This window comes from Schistocerca cancellata, chromosome 4, assembly GCF_023864275.1.
Source record: "Schistocerca cancellata isolate TAMUIC-IGC-003103 chromosome 4, iqSchCanc2.1, whole genome shotgun sequence".
NCBI lineage: Eukaryota > Metazoa > Arthropoda > Insecta > Orthoptera > Acrididae > Schistocerca > Schistocerca cancellata.
In genome coordinates this window covers 924,823,076-924,845,236 of record NC_064629.1, presented here as the reverse complement: position 1 = coordinate 924,845,236, position 22,161 = coordinate 924,823,076, and the positions used below count along the sequence as shown (strand labels likewise).

At 40.5% G+C, this 22,161-nt stretch overlaps 1 protein-coding gene across 1 annotated transcript in view; it reads right to left on the bottom strand.

Moving 5' to 3' along the window:
- Positions 1 to 1,827: 1,827 nt before the first annotated feature.
- LOC126185112 (aarF domain-containing kinase 1) overlaps positions 1,828 to 22,161 on the bottom strand; it is a 120,891-nt gene continuing 100,557 nt past the window's right edge. The window contains exon 8 of the mRNA XM_049927922.1: positions 1,828 to 2,978. Within this exon, the coding sequence (XP_049783879.1) occupies positions 2,771 to 2,978 (208 nt within the window). The 3' untranslated portion in view covers positions 1,828 to 2,770. The remainder of the gene's footprint in view (positions 2,979 to 22,161) is intronic.

Genomic DNA, 22,161 nt, shown 5'->3' with positions numbered 1-22,161 from the left:
TGATGCTCCTCCCGCAACTGACCATATCATTGTTCTGGGAGCTCCCTCCTCCTGATGTAACGCAATTTTTAACCTGTCTGACATTCTCCAGCACTTTCCAGTATAGTTTGTAATGATATTCTCTAACTGGGCTGTGATTATTGTGCAGCTCTCCAGTCTCCTATTTGATACTCTAATGCTATTAGTTGCCAACACTGGTTGTTTGCCAGATTTTAATGGAAAATAGCTATCAAAAGAAGTGATTACAGTTTATAGACATATTCCATGTTCATAACTTAAATATGTTCACTGAAAAGTACTTTCTGTGTGCACTTTGAGATTTGCTTCAAATGTATGCATTGCAGGAGGACCCACATACTAAATAGATGATGTCAAATCAAGCACCTTTCAGCCTGCTAGTTTCCAAATTTATTTTATTCGGCTAGCAGTTTCGGCAATTTACTATACCATCTTCAGGCCCCTGACTGACGCACTAAGATTCCACCTCGGTTCTGGTTGAAACTGGTACCTGTAAATTTCTGCTTGCTATAGCGATCACTTCAACCATCATCTGCTGACTCAGAGTCCTGAAGATAGCATAATAAATTGCTGAAACTGGTAGCCAAATTAAATAAGTTTGGAAACTAGATGGCTGAAAGGTGTTTGAGCTGACATCCTGTATCGAACAGCCGAGTCCCACAACCATCCATAAAAGGATGGACATACACACACACATACTAAATTGCTACCTAGAGATGCAACTATATCTCTGTGTTCATATTTGTGCATCATGATCTGACATGCAATTTCTAATTATTGTGCCCTGCATTAGAAAACAATCTATGAAGACATTATACATGGATGTGGTACTATTTTTCTTTCTCTTAGACAATGTATTTTATAACAGGTTTTAAGAGCGAAATAGAAAGAACAATGTTATTTCTCTTGGAGAATTAGTCAACACAATAACAGAATCACACGATAAAATAACAAAGTTTTTCCAAAGACCGAGTTTAGCACAGTATGAAGTCATGAGAGGAAAATCATGTACTCTTAACTGGGAGATCTCCCAAAGACTTCAATGAAAGACTTTTCCCTTCAAAATTCGAATACTCCTGTAAAGCCTTCGGATGTTCTGTACAGTGTTTTCATATGTCTCTCAGATACTCTCTGTCAATAGCAGTTACAAAAATGTCTTGTCAGCAGTTACCAGCAACCTTCAACGTCCCGCTCCAACTCCCCTTACAACACTGTCTGGAGGCATAGGTTGTAACACCAGAGCAGCTGTTCAGAGTGTACACTGTGGCCAAAGTCTGAGCAGCAATCCTGTACTAGCTATTACCAATATTGTAAGAGTAGTATCTATGAAGATTGCTGCCGGCCACTCGCATTATCATTACCTGATCCTCTTTACTGAAGTTCTTACACAATGTCCCTTGCAATAGGCTTAAGAGTGCTGATGACTATAGCACACACTGTATGCCTCTTGCAACTGTGTTTCTACAGATCACCCAGGACAGTAAACTATCAGCACAAAATTACTCTTATTAACATATCTAACTCAGTCAAATATCTAACATCCATTGGATTATTTCTGCTTCTGCACTTACTGGAGGCTCCACTTCACTGGACACCAAATAAACTCATTATGAACAACGGCCTAGTTATTTTTCTCTTGACACCCAATGAACATTGATTTGTCACTACACTTCCAGTCCTTGCCTCCCACATTCCTCCCCTCCTTTTTCTCAGTGAATACAGGCCAATGTATTTAAGAAGAAAAATGTTACATTGAAAGCAAAGTTTTTATTCAAAAACATTAAGCTCATGCTGGACACTCTCTCTCTCTCTCTCTCTCTCTCTCTCTCTCCCTCTCTCTCTCTCTCTCTCACACACACACACACACACACACACACACACACACACACACACACACTATTTGAGGTAGTTACCCAATGATAATACCTGCCACAAAATTTCATTTAATGAATTACACAATTTAGATAGAACTCCAGATAATGTGAGTTCTGGAGTAACAGCAATTTATCAGAGTAACAGCAATTTATCAAAGTAAATAATGTAGGCAGCATATCATGGGAGGAACTAATACCACATGACAATTTTCTTAACAGCATACAATGAATATTTAGAACAAATAAATAAATTAATAAATAAGACATGGATGAAGACACACACTATACAACAATTAAAATTAATTCATCGTCATTACTACAACTTACTTTTAAAACCACCTACAGTATGTACAAAATGTGTGTATATCAACACAAAAAGTGTTATCACAAACACATCACACATTTGTACTACAATATTAAGACAATGATATCATTAAGAAATGTGCTTCTATAGGTGAAACAGTGTTTAATTATTGTCTTTCTTCTTTCTGCATACAAAAATAAATTCTTTAATTACAAAACAATTTTACATGTAAATATACACATAATGCCCGTGTTCTATCCAAACAACACACTCTGGAGAAGGCACTGTCTCGACTGCTGACGGATGCAAGTGTTTAAAATAGGAGGAGCAGCCTGTTTTCATTTATTGTCATAAAATAGTTAAACGTCAGTAACATATAACTGTAATATTATTGAACATTGGCTTTCACTGTTCTTGCACAGTAGTCATCCAATTTTTGTTAAGGCTTAATTTAATATCTTAGGTCTGATGTTGATGTTTATGTTTATGTAGGTAGCTTCATATATAAAATCTTTATACAAAAATTCTTTGGCTTTTTTGCACGACCACTCAGATAGCAGCCTTCTTTTGGTCATTAGTAAGAGCCAAAGAACCGTAATACTGAGGACAAATAAGGCACAGCTAATATCCTTAAATACCCATAGTATAAATTTAGTTTGAAGAACTGCCATTGTCTGCATAATTTAATATGCAATTTTTTCACTCTTGATGAACATCTGTTCAGTTTATCTGTATAAACTCTATTTATACAGCACCTCCACATCACAAAGAGCGACCCACGCCTGCAAAATAAACATAGGCTGTAAAATACATTATTTGCACAATGAAACACATTGAAAAAATATTTAAGGAGAGATGTGTAAGTCCACAATGGATCAGTATTATCGTGTGGGTCTAGTATTTAACCCCCCCCCCCCCCCCCACCTCCATCATGAACTATGCACTGTCATTTTTGAGTGTTGTTAACATAAATGAACAATGACTGTATACTAAGTTTCAGTAGTATTCACAAGTCTACATAAAATTCCTACGAATGTTGATTGTATCACCAAATGAGGCTGAAAGGACTTCAGAAGAGGCAAAAGTGTCAGCAGCATTATACGTGTCATTCCTGTATCACCAAGGAAATTTAAATTCATATTTTCTCTCTTTCAATTTATATCTAATGTGCAGTCAATTAAAAAATGTAGCTTCAACAAAAACACAGACTTCAAATACACCCATAATCCCTTGTGCATTTATTTTGTTTTTAGAATCACAATATACTCTTAATAGCATGAAACTGTAGCCATAAATGTCAGAAGCTGGCTATTATACACCCACTACACAGGGTGGTCAGAAAGAACCTAGAAAGCTTTTAACCGTGTTTCAGGATAGGTTATGTTGTTTGGTTTGTGGGGGTACTCAACTGCGTAGTTATCAGTGCCGTACAAAGTCCCAATCTTGCCACATTCACAAATGACGAGGGCAACACAAACACCCACTCCCTGGGCAGAATATATACCAAACCCGGCGGCGACTTGAACTTGGGATCTCATGATCGAGAGGCAACAATGCCAGCCATTAGACCACGAGCTGCAGACAGGATAGGTTATGATGTCTATTCAATTGTATTCAATTGTGTGTGACAGTTACATAAGAGTGTCACTAGTAGTACCACTATGAGCATGGATATCAGGTTTGCTTTAAATATACACTGTAACGGTTGTGAGTGTTTACCTTTGAGATTGGATATGGTGAGTTGACGTTAGTTAAGAATGCCTTTATGGTGCCAAACGTGCCAGTATTAACACCATACTGAGTTTGAAAGAGGTCGTGTAATAGTGCTACGAGAAGCTGGATGTTTTTTCTGTGATATTGCAGAAAGATTTAGCAGGAATACAGCCACTGTACAACACTACTAGCAGTGGTGGTTTACGAGAATGTATAGTCGCAAGAAGATGGGGGTCTGGGCAACCACGTGGCACTACTTACAGGGAAGACCAATGTGTATGGCGTATAGCTCTGGCGAATCATACTGCATATGCAACAGCATACTGGAGCTGCAGTTGGCACCACACTGACAATGAACTATTACAAACTGATTACTTCAAGGACAGCTCCAAGCCAGTCACCCTGTAGCGTGCATTCCACTGACCCCAAACCCCCTCAATTTGTGGCTTCAATGGTGTCAAGCAAGAACTCATTGGAGAGCAGGGTGGATGTCTGTTGTGATTTCTGATGAAAGCTGGTTCTGCTTCTGTGCCAGTAATGGTCATGTGTTGGTTAGGAGGAGACCAATTAAGAACCTGTAACCAACCTGTTTGCATGCTAGACACAATGGACCTACACCTGGAGTTACGGTCTGGAGGGGTGCGATTCGTATGACAGCAGGAGCACTTTTGTAGTTATCAAATGCTCCGTAACTGCAAATTTATTTGTCAATCCAGTAATTCAACCTGGTGAGCTGCAATTCCTAACATTATTCCACAGGGTGTTTTCCAACAGGAAACTTGCCCACATACCGCTGTTGTAACCCAACATCCTCTACAAAGTCTCGACATATTGCCTTGGTCTACTTCATCACCAGATTTGTCTCCCATCATGCACATATGGTAATTCATTTGACAAAAACTCCAGACTCATCCACAAACAGCATTAACTTCCCTGCACTGACCGACCAAGTGCAAAGGCATGGAACTCCATCCCACAAACTGACATGCAGCACTTTTACAACACAATGCATGCGTATTTGCATTCTAATAATGTATCAACATTTCACATTTGCAATTGCTTATCTCACACTTACTTTAACTTGGGTTCTTTCGATGTTAGAAGTATGACACCTAGATAAATGTATTCCAAAAATTGCTTTACAGTACATTAATTATTCTTTGATGTTGCAATGTTTTCCTGTCAGTGTAATGTTAAGAAGAAAAATTAGGTACGTTGACTTGCTTCTGAGTTAATTAGCACTGGAAGTAGTCAATCAGCCTGTCCCGTGTGCAAATTCAGGTGGCCTGCCGGACACAGTCTGTGTCAGTTGTTCTCATAGCTTAGATTATGGTGCACCAGACTGCTCAGCCTTGGGCTCAGGTTCAATCTTTACTACCATCCCATGTCCAATTTTTGTATTGCTCTTGTTAGGTTTTGGGAAAGTGAACAAAGCGCACTTTTGTGACACTGCCTCTGGCTGGCCACTTGAATTTGCATGCCCAACAGCCTTATTGGTGCACTTCAATTTCAACTGACTTGGAAATGGTGCAACATACCTTTTCTTTTTTTTAAAAAAAATATTTTTTTAGATCAATCTACCCTACAACACTCTTACAAGCTTTTCAGACTGTGAAAGCACATTACAGAGACAGCTATCTTCAAATCCAGTAGATAACTACAGCAAAGAAAATCAAATTAAATTAAAGTAGTAGTAATGCAATGCAATAAGTAGACAAAAAAATGACAACTACCTCAACTGCTGAGGATATCAGTAGTCAGATACGTAATGACAGTCTACAGGATGTTTGCAGACTTGTACATACATGCACTGATCACAATTGGGACTGCTCAGCTCAGCTCTTGATCGAAAAGTTTTATGCTCGTAAAGTATTGCAATTATAAACGATTATATTCACAAGAAATTATGTTAAGATTTTTGTTGAAACTCTTGGGGTGCTATCCATTACTGTGTTCGGAACTATCAGCAGAACTCCAGTGCGATTTCATATATTTTCTGTAGTGAAAATAGGTCTCTCACTATTGCAATTGTCTCGTAAACCTGCACAAAAAAAATATCATGAAGATTTTCTGTAGCACTCTTGGGGAGATATTCAGAAGTGTATTCACAATTTTATTTTCGCCAATTGGCAAATAATATTTTTGCAACTAAAATTTTACGAGTTACCGGTGTTTTCTTCGTGAAATTCTGCAGAACTATTCAAATTTTGCACATAAAACTATTGAACACTCGATAGAAGCACATTTTCAGAAAGTGTGCGTGCATGCAAATAGAGAGGTGTGTGTGTGTGTGTGTGCGCGCGCGCGCGAGCGCGAGTGTATACCCGTCCCTTTTTCCCCCTAAGGTAAGTCTTTCCGCTCCCGGGACTGGAATGACTCCTTACCCTCTCCCTTAAAACCCACATCCTTTCGTCTTTCCCTCTCCTTCCCTCTTTCCTGATGAGGCAACAGTTTGTTACAAAAGCTTGAATTTTGTGTGTACGTGTCTGTCGACCTGCCAGTACTTTCATTTGGTAAGTCACATCATCTTTGTTTATATATATATATATAATAGAAGGAAACATTCCACGAAGGAAAAATATACCTAAAAACAAAGATGATGTGACTTACCAAATGAAAGTGCTGGCTGGTCGACAGACACACAAACGAACACAAACATACACACAAAATTCAAGCTTTCGCGCATATATATATATATATATATATATAGAGAGAGAGAGAGAGAGAGAGAGAGAGAGAGAGAGACCGTGTCTTTTTTAAACACCGTCAGTCAGCTGGGTGAAATGAAGAATGGAATATCCACATTTGCAATCAAGAGTGCATATGATATTACATCACAACTAATGTTCATTATTAGAATCCAATTATTCGAGCTGATATGCATGGGATAGACAGAAGCTGTGGGGTATTACTACCCCTTTTCTCTTCTGGTGGTGGTCTCTAAACTGTTTGAAAAACATGCTGCAAAACAAATCTAAAAATTTGTTACAAAAAATGATGTAACTTTTAAAAACTGAGCTTCCAACAATGCACACACACTGGATATGCCATCAGTTAAATTATACAAAGGTAACTTTAATATTAGGTATCAGTGAAAAGGTCAGAGGAATATTATGAGATCTGACAAAAGTGTTAATTCAGTGAATCAAATTACATAAACATGGAATTAGGGACAGTGTTTTACAGTGGTTCAGCTTACTCTTAATAGATAACAACACTGAACTGAAGCAGTTACTTCTCTGACGGGAGAACTTTTCCCAAGAAGTCCTACATGACTGAGTGTTAGGGTATCTGCTTGTTCCTGTTCTCTATAAATCATTTACTACTTACTATTGTCGCTCATTCCACCTTATTTACTGATCATCTACCCATTATAAACATAATACAAGTGCCAGAAAAAATTCCAGGAAGTGTTAAAATTCTTCAAAAAACTAATCCTCATTCAATCCAACTGGACACACTGAGTGTAAAAATAACACAAATGATGCAATTTGAAACTAAAACATCCAAACTGAGTAACATAACGACAACTTGCAATAATCAAGAGATCACAGAAGCAAATCTTAACTCCACAAACTCTAGGGCAACCAATTTTTGACCATAGCTTTACAGGAGACGATCAACATTTGACCATAATTTTAAGGGAGGTTTAAAGGAGATACACCCACAAATTCTCCACAGAAGTATGTCATATGTTCTGGGAATGGGTGACAATGAAGATGCAAGTATGAATACACTACCATATTTTGTTACTTTTACTCTATTACATCATATGGTATCATATCAGGGTACCATATTTACGCGAATCTAAGCCGCACCCGAAAAATGAGACTCAAAATCGAGGAAAAAAAATTTTCCCGAATCTAAGCCGCACCTGAAATTTGAGACTCGAAATTCAAGGGGAGAGAAAAGTTTTAGGCCGCACCTCCAAATCAAAACAAAGTTGGTCCATTGTAATACGAGAGACAATTTAGGTCGAATGAATGACGATACAGCTACAGGAGTTTGGTTCGAGTCGTAAGCTTAGAAGTTAAGCTTTACCAGGTAGCCATTGCTACACGTCAGGCGCTCCGTCTGTATTTATACGGGTACCCTTCTTTTTCACGTGCTTTGTCTGGTTTGAATCGATTGCTTATTTTGCTTTGATCTGATAAGTGCCGTTTTCTTTGTTATAGGTGTTTACGTCACTCTGAGCTGAAAATGCATGACTGTACTGTGTCATGCATTGTTTGTCTCATTCTGATAGTGCGTGTTTACGGCCTGTCACCGCGTGCGACATGGCCTGCTTTTGTGTGCGGCTACCGCCGCTTACAATTAGGGGGGCAAAAAAAAAAAAAAAAAAAGAGAGAGAGAGAGAGAGAGAGAGAGAGAGAGAGAGAGAGAGGAATCGTCTCATTAGCGAAACAATGGCAAAAAACTGCTATTTGTTGTTACTTACACTGCTTTCTTTGATAATGATCAACAAGAACCAAATAATAGACTGCATATGATAGAACATGTTCTGAACGAGAGTTAGGCGAAAAATTTTTTCCATTTGAAAATCTTTGCAGCTGCTTCTCTAGTACGTCAAATTCTGCACAGGAATTAGAGTCATCTTAGATTTAAAAATCTAATCAGTTGCCGTGCTTCATTTCTGACTGTATCACTATTAGGCATAAGAAAAATACGAATGTAAACATGACATGATACGTATATTCTTCCGCGTTTGCTGTTGTCTCACTCTAGTTTCGTAGCTTATTAGGCAGATAGGATTTAAATGAAATAGCAGCAAACACGAAAGAATATGTGGCATAATGTTTACATTTGTATTATTCTTATGGTGAAGAGAATACTGCATGTGATTCACATTTCATCAGGTTCCTATTAGCAACCACCTCTTCTCACAGGTAGTAAAAAATTCAGCACAGAGTTGGCCATATTGACAAACATCCCAAACAGTCTTGCCAGTCGGATTTTCGTAGTACATTGAAATTGTGCTACATTCGAAGATGAACAATACGGAATTTGTTGGATAATGTACGAAAATGCAGTGGTCGAAACGCGGGGCAGAGAAAAAAGCTTGTCTACCACCTTTTTTTTTCTTTTTTTTATTTATTTACTGACGCAGAGATTTTGGCGCCAGTATTTATCTTTGTGCCTACAAAGCATGCCTGTGTAGTGCTACATATATTCGACGGCAGAAGTTAGTTGTGGCGGCACCTACCAACATTTTTCAGAACTTCCGCTTGCTTTGCACTCGATTCTAAGCCGCAGGCGGTTTTTTGGATTACAAAAACTGGAAAAAAAGTGCGGCTTAGATTCGAGTAAATACGGTAACTCCAAAAACCGAGAGAAAGTTTTTAAAGTACAAACATGTGTAATAAGACTCATTTGTGGTGTAAATTCAGAAATAAGTGTTACACTCAAGTACTTTAAATGTGTATGTTATGTTTTCCGACATGTTCCACACCTACAAGGTTCCCTCATTTTTGGGTTAATGAAATGAAAAATGAATATAATTAATTAAAACAATTTTCTTGCTCACTGCATACAATACACAAATATAATCAGAAAAAACATGAACAAATTTGCACATATACAGTGTGTGTACCCTACATGTACTTATTTATAGAAGCTGCAGAACTCTGCAATTTTTTCTCTGCCTGTGTATATTTAAGAAACTCTTTGGAATTATAATCAAAATTCATTTAAATCAATAAGTTCGAAGTTGCTGCTGTTTCTCTGATCCATCCATAAGAGAAAAAACTCTTTTGAAGTGTATTTAAACATGAATGTGTCTATAATCCTCTTTCACAAAGGCCTTGTTACTTCTGTGTGTTATTTGTACCAGAGCTGATTAGTACGAACCAACCAAGACATTACTGACTGAGAAACAAGTAAACATTTCCCCTCTTGCACTCCTTCTAGATACATTGACTGTCATTCTTTCTCTGCTTCTCCAATTCCCTTGAGCCAAGTAACCTCTTCAGATTAAAACATGAATGGAAAATATATATCGACAATATTATCAATTATTATATGAAAAGTTTGATATCTATTGAACATTGAACTTTAACTGTTGATAATACTTCATAGGATAATATTTACAACAGTGGTCACTGATGAAATATATAGGACAAACAAGCAGTCAACAATGGAGAACTTAAAATAATGGTATAATATGGGAAATCCTGGAAAATACAGGAGAGTTGGTCACCCTAAAATATTCTTATGTTTGGGCATGGAGTATTCAACAGCATGAAGTAAGTTAATTTTTTTCTGTGATGCCGTAACTCTGCTGTAAACAGAAAGATTCAAGAACAATACAATAAAATAAATTTAATGTACACAGAAGGAAAGGTTAGTATTAACAAATTCTTGACAGTGGAAGTGATGTCCTTTGTTTGTTGACACATATCATGTTAATTATTTTTCCTTCTACTTTTTTTTTTCTACAGCACTTCTAGTTGCGCAGCATTTGTTGAAGTCTCCAAGTAATTATGATACACAACCTTCCTTGTCTTCATGTTCTGATGAAGTACACACTGCATATTCATTTAGCATATTAATTATTTGCTAAGCTGTCTCTGTCTGCCTTCCAATTTAAATTTTGTTTCGATTTACTCTTTACTTTCCATGCATGTTTGATGAAGTTTAGAGGTTCCAGAATGATTATATTGAGGTAGTGGTTCCCAACCCTAATAAGACGATTATCCCCGAATAGGTAAGATATCAGTGACTACGCACCAAAAAAGTTTGTTATCTAACTAAAATTTATAATAGAAAAGAATAACCCATTTTAAAACGATGAGCAATTTGTAATGTCTAGTTGACATTCCACCAAATACTAGTGAAACTTCCATGTTTGTAGATATTATTTTAAAATAGAAATAATGAGTCAATGACTGTTTACAAGCACTCATTTCCAACAATCTTTATTACAACCCCTTTAATTATGGAACAGACTTTAAAATGCTATAAGGTTGCTTAAAAATGGGCACTTTGTGAATTAGTTTATTGTTTGTCATGATGTGTTTCGGGATTATCCCCTCATCTGATAACCTGATGAACAAACAAAATTTCTTTCTACATGTGGTAGATGTTACAAGAGTCTTATCATGGTCATTATAGTAAAACAGTAGGAGTTTTTGTAAAGGATTTCCACAACTGTTACAATTATTTGTAATGAATGCATACAGTTTTATTCTGTAATGTTATTCAGTAAACTTCTTGTAAAAATAGCCAATGCTCCAGATTTTGGACCACTGAGTAATTTCAGAATTTTTTAATACATGTATGCTAAGTTGTTTACCTGACCAGTACCTTTCACATAAGCCATGCGGTCGTACATCTACCACATGTAAAAAGAAACAGTTTATTTTACAGGTCATTGAATGATGGAATGTTTCTAGAACATGTCATGACAAGAAACAATTAAAAACCAGTGAAAATATTTGAGCAACCTTACAGCAGTTTTAAAGTCCATCTCATAACTATACCCCATGTCACTCCATCTGCTAACCATACTCCATCTGCTAACCATACTCCATCTGCTAACCATACTCCATCTGCTAACCATACTCCATCTGCTAACCATACTCCATCTGCTAACCATACTCCATCTGCTAACCATACTCCATCTGCTAACCATACTCCATCTGCTAACCATACTCCATCTGCTAACCATACTCCATCTGCTAACCATACTCCATCTGCTAACCATACTCCATCTGCTAACCATACTCCATCTGCTAACCATACTCCATCTGCTAACCATACTCCATCTGCTAACCATACTCCATCTGCTAACCATACTCCATCTGCTAACCATACTCCATCTGCTAACCATACTCCATCTGCTAACCATACTCCATCTGCTAACCATACTCCATCTGCTAACCATACTCCATCTGCTAACCATACTCCATCTGCTAACCATACTCCATCTGCTAACCATACTCCATCTGCTAACCATACTCCATCTGCTAACCATACTCCATCTGCTAACCATACTCCATCTGCTAACCATACTCCATCTGCTAACCATACTCCATCTGCTAACCATACTCCATCTCCTAACCATACTCCATCTCCTAACCATACTCCATCTCCTAACCATACTCCATCTCCTAACCATACTCCATCTCCTAACCATACTCCATCTCCTAACCATACTCCATCTCCTAACCATACTCCACCTCCTAACCATACTCCACCTCCTAACCATACTCCACCTCCTAACCATACTCCACCTCCTAACCATACTCCACCTCCTAACCATACTCCACCTCCTAACCATACTCCACCTCCTAACCATACTCCACCTCCTAACCATACTCCACCTCCTAACCATACTCCACCTCCTAACCATACTCCACCTCCTAACCATACTCCATCTCCTAACCATACTCCATCTCCTAACCATACTCCATCTCCTAACCATACTCCATCTCCTAACCATACTCCATCTCCTAACCATACTCCATCTCCTAACCATACTCCATCTCCTAACCATACTCCATCTCCTAACCATACTCCATCTCCTAACCATACTCCATCTCCTAACCATACTCCATCTCCTAACCATACTCCATCTCCTAACCATACTCCATCTCCTAACCATACTCCATCTCCTAACCATACTCCATCTGCTAACTATACTCCATCTGCTAACTATGGTTGGTCACAGTCAGTGTGCTCCCTGCCGCCGTTGGATAAGCAGCTGCAGCAGCAAGTCGTATACTCCTAGCTCACTCATTTGTTACATAGTTTAATTCTTAATTTCTTTGCGTGTTTTTTGGTACTTGCATTGTTTAATTCATAAATTTTGGGCGTATTATAGTATTTGAGAGTTGTATCATCGCGTTTTAGTACTCGAATAGTGTTAATCGCGTAGTCTCCTTCCGCCGCCGAGCAGTGTGTCAGCAGTGCACAAGTGGCAGCATTACTGCATTTACTAGGCAATCTTGTATTTTAATAACCGTTTCAATTTTGTGTCGTTTTGTTTGCGCTCTCTGTAGATTAGTTCAGACGTTCTTTGCACAACAGTTTTTAGCATGGATAGGGACTGCAACTGCTGTGTTCGGATGCAGGCTGAGTTGGCATCCCTTCGCTCCCAGCTTCTGGCAGTGTTGGCTTCGGTCACACAGCTTGAGGCTGTTGCCAATGGGCATCACTGTGGGGGTCCGGATGGGGGTTTGTCGGGGATGGCCAGCTCGTCCCACGCATCCCCCGATCGGACTACGACTGTGGTTGCCCGGGATACTGCCCGCATTGAGGCTGATCCCTCACCTGTGGTAGAGTGGGAGGTCATCTCAAGTTGTGGCAGGGGGCGAAAGACATTCCGGAGGGCTAAACGGAAGGCCTCTCCAGTTTGTCTGACGAACCGGTTTCAGGCTCTGTCTCAGGCTGATACTGATCTTCGGCCTGACATGGCTGCTTGTCCTGTTCCAGAGGTTGCCCCTCAGTCTGCAAGATCCGGGCAGTCGCAGAGGGTGGGCTTACTGGTAGTTGGGAGCTCCAACGTCAGGCGCGTAATGGGGCCCCTTAGGGATATGGCAGCAAGGGAGGGGAAGAAAACCAAAGTGCACTCCGTGTGCATACCGGGGGGGAGTCATTCCAGATGTGGAAAGGGTCCTTCCGGATACCATGAAGGGTACAGGGTGCACCCATCTGCAGGTGGTCGCTCATGTCGGCACCAATGATGTGTGTCGCTATGGATCGGAGGAAATCCTCTCTGGCTTCCAGAGGCTATCTGATTTGGTGAAGACTGCCAGTCTCGCTAGCGGGATGAAAGCAGAGCTCACCATCTGCAGCATCGTCGACAGGACTGACTGCGGACCTTTGGTACAGAGCCGAGTAGAGGGTCTGAATCAGAGGCTGAGACGGTTCTGCGACCGTGTGGGCTGCAGATTCCTCGACTTGCGCCATAGGGTGGTGGGGTTTCGGGTTCCGCTGGATAGGTCAGGAGTCCACTACACGCAACAAGCGGCTACACGGGTAGCAGGGGTTGTGTGGCGTGGGCTGGGCGGTTTTTTAGGTTAGATGGCCTCGGGCAAGTGCAGAAAGGGCAACAGCCTCAACGGGTGCGGGGCAAAGTCAGGACATGCGGGGACCAAGCAGCAATCGGTATTGTAATTGTAAACTGTCGAAGCTGCATTGGTAAAGTACCGGAACTTCAAGCGCTGATAGAAAGTACCGAAGCTGAAATCGTTATAGGTACAGAAAGCTGGCTGAAGCCAGAGATAAATTCTGCCGAAATTTTTACAAAGGCACAGACGGTGTTCAGAAAGGATAGATTGCATGCAACCGGTGGTGGAGTGTTCGTCGCTGTTAGTAATAATTTATCCTGTAGTGAAGTAGAAGTGGATAGTTCCTGTGAATTATTATGGGTGGAAGTTACACTCAACAACCGAGCTAGGTTAATAATTGGCTCCTGTTACCGACCCCCCGACTCAGCAGCGTTAGTGGCAGAACAACTGAGAGAAAATTTGGAATACATTTCACAAATTTTCTCAGCATGTTATGGTCTTAGGTGGAGATTTCAATTTACCAGATATAGACTGGGACACTCAGATATTTAGGACGGGTGGTAGGGACAGAGCATCGAGTGACATTATACTGAGTGCACTATCCGAAAATTACCTCGAGCAATTAAACAGAGAACGGACTCGTGGAGAAAACATCTTGGACCTACTGATAACAAACAGACCCGAACTTTTTGACTCTGTAAGTGCAGAACAGGGAATCAGTGATCATAAGGCCGTTGCAGCATCCCTGAATATGGAAGTTAATAGGAATATAAAAAAAGGGAGGAAGGTTTATCTGTTTAGCAAGAGTAATAGAAGGCAGATTTCAGACTACCTAACAGATCAAAACGAAAATTTCTGTTCCGACACTGACAATGTTGAGTGTTTATGGAAAAAGTTTAAGGCAATCGTAAAATGCGTTTTAGACAGGTACGTGCCGAGTAAAACTGTGAGGGACGGGAAAAACCCACCGTGGTACAACAACAAAGTTAGGAAACTACTGCGAAAGCAAAGAGAGCTTCACTCCAAGTTTAAACGCAGCCAAAACCTCACAGACAAACAGAAGCTAAACGATGTCAAAGTTAGCGTAAGGAGGGCTATGCGTGAAGCGTTCAGTGAATTCGAAAGTAAAATACTAGGTACCGACTTGACAGAAAATCCTAGGAAGTTCTGGTCTTACGTTAAATCAGTAAGTGGCTCGAAACATCATGTCCAGACACTCCGGGATGATGATGGCATTGAAACAGAGGATGACAAGCGTAAAGCTGAAATACTAAACACCTTTTTCCAAAGCTGTTTCACAGAGGAAGACCACACTGCAGTTCCTTCTCTAAATCCTCGCACCAACGAAAAAATGGCTGACATCGAAATAAGTGTCCAAGGAATAGAAAAGCAACTGGAATCACTCAACAGAGGAAAGTCCACTGGACCTGACGGGATACCAATTCGATTCTACACAGAGTACGCGAAAGAACTTGCCCCCCTTCTAACAGCCGTGTACCGCAAGTCTCTAGAGGAACAGAAGGTTCCAAATGATTGGAAAAGAGCACAGGTAGTCCCAGTCTTCAAGAAGGGTCGTCGAGCAGATGCGCGAAACTATAGACCTATATCTCTGACGTCGATCTGTTGTAGAATTTTAGAACATGTGTTTTGCTCGAGTATCATGTCGTTTTTGGAAACTCAGAATCTACTATGTAGGAATCAACATGGATTCCGGAAACAGCGATCGTGTGAAACCCAACTCGCTTTATTTGTTCATGAGGCCCAGAAAATATTAGATACAGACTCCCAGGTAGATGCTATTTTTCTTGACTTCCGGAAGGCGTTCGATACAGTTCCGCACTGTCGCCTGATAAACAAAGTAAGAGCCTACGGAATATCAGACCGGCTGTGTGGCTGGATTGAAGAGTTTTTAGCAAACAGGACACAGCATGTTGTTATCAACGGAGAGACGTCTACAGACATTAAAGTAACCTCTGGCGTGCCACAGGGGAGTGTTATGGGACCATTGCTTTTCACAATATATATAAATGACCTAGTAGATAGTGTCGGAAGTTCCATGCGGCTTTTCGCGGATGATGCTGTAGTATACAGAGAAGTTGCAGCATTAGAAAATTGTAGCGAAATGCAGGAAGATCTGCAGCGGATAGGCACTTGGTGCAGGGAGTGGCAACTGACCCTTAACATAGACAAATGTAATGTCTTGCGAATACATAGAAAGAAGGATCCTTTATTGTATGATTATATGATAGCGGAACAAACGATGGTAGCAGTTACTTCTGTAAAATATCTGGGAGTATGCGTGCGGAACGATTTGAAGTGGAATGATCATATAAAATTAATTGTTGGTAAGGCGGGTACCAGGTTGAGATTCATTGGGAGAGTCCTTAGAAAATGTAGTCCATCAACAAAGGAGGTGGCTTACAAAACACTCGTTCGACCTATGCTTGAGTATTGCTCATCAGTGTGGGATCCGTACCAGATCGGGTTGATGGAGGAGATAGAGAAGATCCAAAGAAGAGCGGCGCGCTTCGTCACAGGGTTATTTGGTAACCGTGATAGCGTTATGGAGATGTTTAACAAACTCAAGTGGCAGACTCTGCAAGAGAGGCGCTCTGCATCGCGGTGTAGCTTGCTCGCCAGGTTTCGAGAGGGTGCATTTCTGGATGAGGTATCGAATATATAGCTTCCCCCTACTTATACCTCCCGAGGAGATCACGAATGTAAAATTAGAGAGATTAGAGCGCGCACAGAGGCTTTCAGACAGTCGTTCTTCCCGCGAACCATACGCGACTGGAACAGGAAAGGGAGGTAATGACAGTGGCACATAAAGTGCCCTCCGCCACACACCGTTGGGTGGCTTGCGGAGTATAAATGTAGATGTAGACGTAGATCCATACTCCATCCCATAACCATACTCCATCCCATAACCATACTCCATCCCATAACCATACTCCATCCCATAACCATACTCCATCCCATAACCATACTCCATCCCATAACCATACTCCATCCCATAACCATACTCCATCCCATAACCATACTCCATCCCATAACCATACTCCATCCCATAACCATACTCCATCCCATAACCATACTCCATCCCATAACCATACTCCATCCCATAACCATACTCCATCCCATAACCATACTCCATCCCATAACCATACTCCATCCCATAACCATACTCCATCCCATAACCATACTCCATCCCATAACCATACTCCATCCCATAACCATACTCCATCCCATAACCATACTCCATCCCATAACCATACTCCATCCCATAACCATACTCCATCCCATAACCATACTCCATCCCATAACCATACTCCATCCCATAACCATACTCCATCCCATAACCATACTCCATCCCATAACCATACTCCATCCCATAACCATACTCCATCCCATAACCATACTCCATCCCATAACCATACTCCATCCCATAACCATACTCCATCCCATAACCATACTCCATCCCATAACCATACTCCATCCCATAACCATACTCCATCCCATAACCATACTCCATCCCATAACCATACTCCATCCCATAACCATACTCCATCCCATAACCATACTCCATCCCATAACCATACTCCATCCCATAACCATACTCCATCCCATAACCATACTCCATCCCATAACCATACTCCATCCCATAACCATACTCCATCCCATAACCATACTCCATCCCATAACCATACTCCATCCCATAACCATACTCCATCCCATAACCATACTCCATCCCATAACCATACTCCATCCCATAACCATACTCCATCCCATAACCATACTCCATCCCATAACCATACTCCATCCCATAACCATACTCCATCCCATAACCATACTCCATCCCATAACCATACTCCATCCCATAACCATACTCCATCCCATAACCATACTCCATCCCATAACCATACTCCATCCCATAACCATACTCCATCCCATAACCATACTCCATCCCATAACCATACTCCATCCCATAACCATACTCCATCCCATAACCATACTCCATCCCATAACCATACTCCATCCCATAACCATACTCCATCCCATAACCATACTCCATCCCATAACCATACTCCATCCCATAACCATACTCCATCCCATAACCATACTCCATCCCATAACCATACTCCATCCCATAACCATACTCCATCCCATAACCATACTCCATCCCATAACCATACTCCATCCCATAACCATACTCCATCTCATAACCATACTCCATCTCATAACCATACTCCATCTCATAACCATACTCCATCTCATAACCATACTCCATCTCATAACCATACTCCATCTCATAACTATACTCCATTTCGTAACTACCGTGATATTGGTTGCTTTCCTCTTCAAGGATTTTCAATCCAATTTAGATATAATCACTCTGGTGTCTCTCAATGCACACAGTAAATTATGCTCATAGGTTATTTAGATTGTCATTTTCATTGTTGAGGTAGTCCAAAATCCAATTTCACATCTGCAAATTGTGGGAAATCCAACTGGTATTCTTAAGGCAGGTTATTATAAAGGATACTTGCCAATGTCTGCCAAAATTTTAACAGTTTTCTTGTTTTATTACTAACTGTTTTCAGTGTGTTACCCATACACAATCAAAGAAATTTTACTTTGCCTCTCATTTCACTATCCGAAAACGTTTATTCGTTAACTGAAATGGTCTTAGAATCATTCAGGCATTTAACTGCCAATTATACAAGTGATGAAAATAGTTGCTAACAGAGTTTATTACTTTTAAGTGCTGACAACTATGACTGGATGGATAAGAAAAGGAAACAGAAGGTAAAAATCTTGAGTCTTTATGGTAAAGTAAAGAATTTTCACAAGTACACTTCCAATGTGTCTAGAAGGAAAGTTTACAATTAGTGTATACAGGGTGAATCACCTGAAACAGGCATCACAAATATTGTGGAAATGTGAAGTGCTACTGATGTGTGGTTTTCACAGAATGGATTGGTAGTCAGGGACTCATTGTTAGCCAACAAACAGTGTAACAATACAGTAACTAGAAAGTGTATTTTTGTGCAAACATACACTTTTTTAAAATCTAACAATGCCTATGCCATTAAGAAACTAAAACTAGAAGTAATGTAATTTAGATGTCGGTGGTGTTTGTTGCAGGATTCTAGTTCCAGTCATTAATGAGATACTGTATTTTGTGAAGTTTCCATACCGACACGTGTTTGTGCCATTTAACCTGCGTAATTGCTAGGTTCAATGTTCTTATGTTCGCTGACAGTGTGCTTGTGTATTCCATGAGTGCATTGTGGCTTGTTAGCAAGTTAGTGTGCGACAGTAAAAGCAGTAGGTTGTGAGTGGATGACGGGATTTACCAATACAGAAAAAGCCAACATGCTCATGATGAGTGGATAGTGTAGGAGGAATGCAGTTTGTTCTTGTATGGTGTATGTGGCAAGATATCCCAATAGACACCAACCATCTCGACAATTATTTATGAACCTCTTCAACCAGTTATATGAAACTGGTAGTGTAACACCTAGAAAATGTAACAGTAGGAAACACGTCACGACTGAAGAAGAGAAAATTCACGTTTTACAGCTGTGCAGTTTATCCACATGTTAGAGCCTGTGCAACAGCACGGGGAAGTGGTATGCGTTAGGCAAGTGTCTTGTGCATTCTTCATTGACGCAAGTCCCAGCCTCATCACATCTCTCTCCATCAACAGCTGCATGGAAACGACTGAGAATCTTGTTAAATTCTGTGCATGGGCTTTACGACAGGATGTTCCAGATGTATCATCAGTCTTGTTTAGTGATGAAGCCACAGTTACCAATCATGGTCAAGTAAAGCAGCAAAATATGCACTATTGGTATGTTGACAGTCTTTGTTGGCTTCATCAAGTGGAACGTCAGCGTCCATGGTGTGTAAATGTATAGTATGGGATAGTGAGCCATCAGCTCATAGGCTCATTTTTCATACATGGAACACTGAACATGCGTAAGTGTCGCAGCCTCTGAACAAACCATCTACCACGGATGCTAGAAGACATTCCTCTGCAGACTAGGACAAACCTGTGATAACAACACGATTGCTGTCCAACTGATAGTGCATGAAGCACTACAGAATGTCTTCATGAATGTTTTCCGTATCACTGGATTGGACACTGAGGACCTGTACTTGACTGGCCCGTTCCCCAGATGTGACACCTGTAGACATTTCTGTGTCCAAAGCTGAGAGAGACTATCTACAAGGACATGCCAAGTATACACATGCAACACGTTATTGCAGCCTGCTCTGACATCTCCACTGAAATGCTAGCATGTGTGCAGCAGTGGTTCCATACTAGGTGGAAGTGTGTATTGCTGCTGTAGGTGGTCATTTTGAACGCAACCTATGGTGGTCAACTGTCTCATTACTGGCCAGAATCCATATAAGCACTTGTGGTGTTTTAATTTAATGTGCGCTGCCACAGGTATTGTAGAAGTGTCAGCGTGGGAACTTCTCGAAGTCTCTCTCTTAAAAGACTTCACTAGAATCCTGCAACTAACACCACTGAAATTCTAATTTATCCTACATTTAGTTTGTTAATGTCAACAGGCACTGCTCCATTTAAAAAGCGTATGTTTGCACAAAAAATACTCTTTCAAAGTATTATTACAATCTGCTGACAGGATAACAATTCGAGCCACTGATTACCAATGTTTCCTGTGAAAACTGCACATCAATAGCACTTTCCATTTCCACAATATCTGTAGTTCAAGTTTCAGATAATTCACCAGACTACTGAGTTTGGACTTATGGCACTAAACACTTTAAATACAGAAATCATTCAAACACAGGGAGCAATGGATAGATTTATGTTGGTAATTACTGGAAGACAGATGAAAATAAACAAATCGATCACGGAACAGACAGGTGTGGAACACAATTATGACTGTACTGAAAATTAAATGGAGGCACATAGGACATGTAGGTAGATGAATGGATGGTAGAAGGATCAAAGGAAGTACTGTGGCTGAATACAAGAGATAAGAAAGACATGATGACCTAATAAATGGTACGTGGGCGACCTTAGAAAATATGAAAGGAAAACAAGTTGCTTATAACTGAACAGTGCCATGCATGGAAAGTCTGGAAGGGACATTTATCCTGAAATAAATATAGAATGGCTGATAAAATTATGGCCTAAGAAATATTATAGTCTAATGAAACAATGGCACCAAAAGGAAAGAACAGAGGTCAGAGTTCAACATCTAGATCATTAGGAACACAGCAGCTTGGACTGGTTGGGGTTGAAGGGAGCAAACAGCAAGGTCATCAGTCCCTTGTTTCAAAGGTGGTCCATTCGGACAGATGTACATCTCAGAAGAGTCATAACAATAAAAGGTAAAAGGCTAAAAAAATGTTAAAGTGCAGTCGTGTTGTCAATGGTAAAACACAAAAGGAGGGAAGTCAGTAAGTGGGCAACCCCAAGCCAGGAAACATCCCACCTATGATGCAGTACAGGCAAGACCACCTGCTATTCAAAAGCGTTCAACCACTAGAGTGTAAAAGGGCATATTGTAAAAGGAGACTAACCAAATATAAAATGCGATAAAACACAGTAAAAGGAAAAAAGAGGATCTTGGCCAGGGATGGGAGTCAGGAATTTCCAAATACAGCTTACAATGAGAGACACCCCAACCCTCACCGCCCTGACCCTACTCCAGAGGAGATTAAAAACCTTAAAACTGAGAATAAAAACCACTTTCATGAAGGAAACTGAGAACTAGTTCGACCATCCAGGAACCGTCTGCCAATATTAAAGGTAAAGTGTGGGGAAGTCTGTACTTAATACACAGAGCCAAAAGAAGGAGGCATTTCACCAAAATATGGGCTACTGACTGGGGAAGGCTACACAACCAAAAAGTGGGGGTGGCTCATTTTGCAAAAGAAAACCATGGGTCAGCCTGGTATGGCCGATGCGGAGACAACACAGGGTGGTTGAGTCCTTTCGGGAGAGGCGGAACGAAGAAAGCCACGGGACAGGTGTCACCTAAACTGCACGAAGTTTATTAGACAAGGAGGTACCCTCCCAGGAGTTGGCCCATGATTGTGCGAAGTGGGATTTGATATGAAGCCGTAAATCAGCCGCAGGAGGGGTTACAGGGAAGTGGAGGTAAGTGACTGCTCCCCCAGCCAAACGATCAGCAAGCTCATTACATGGGATACCCACATGGTCAGGGACCCAAAGGAAGTAAACGGAAAAAGCAGCATG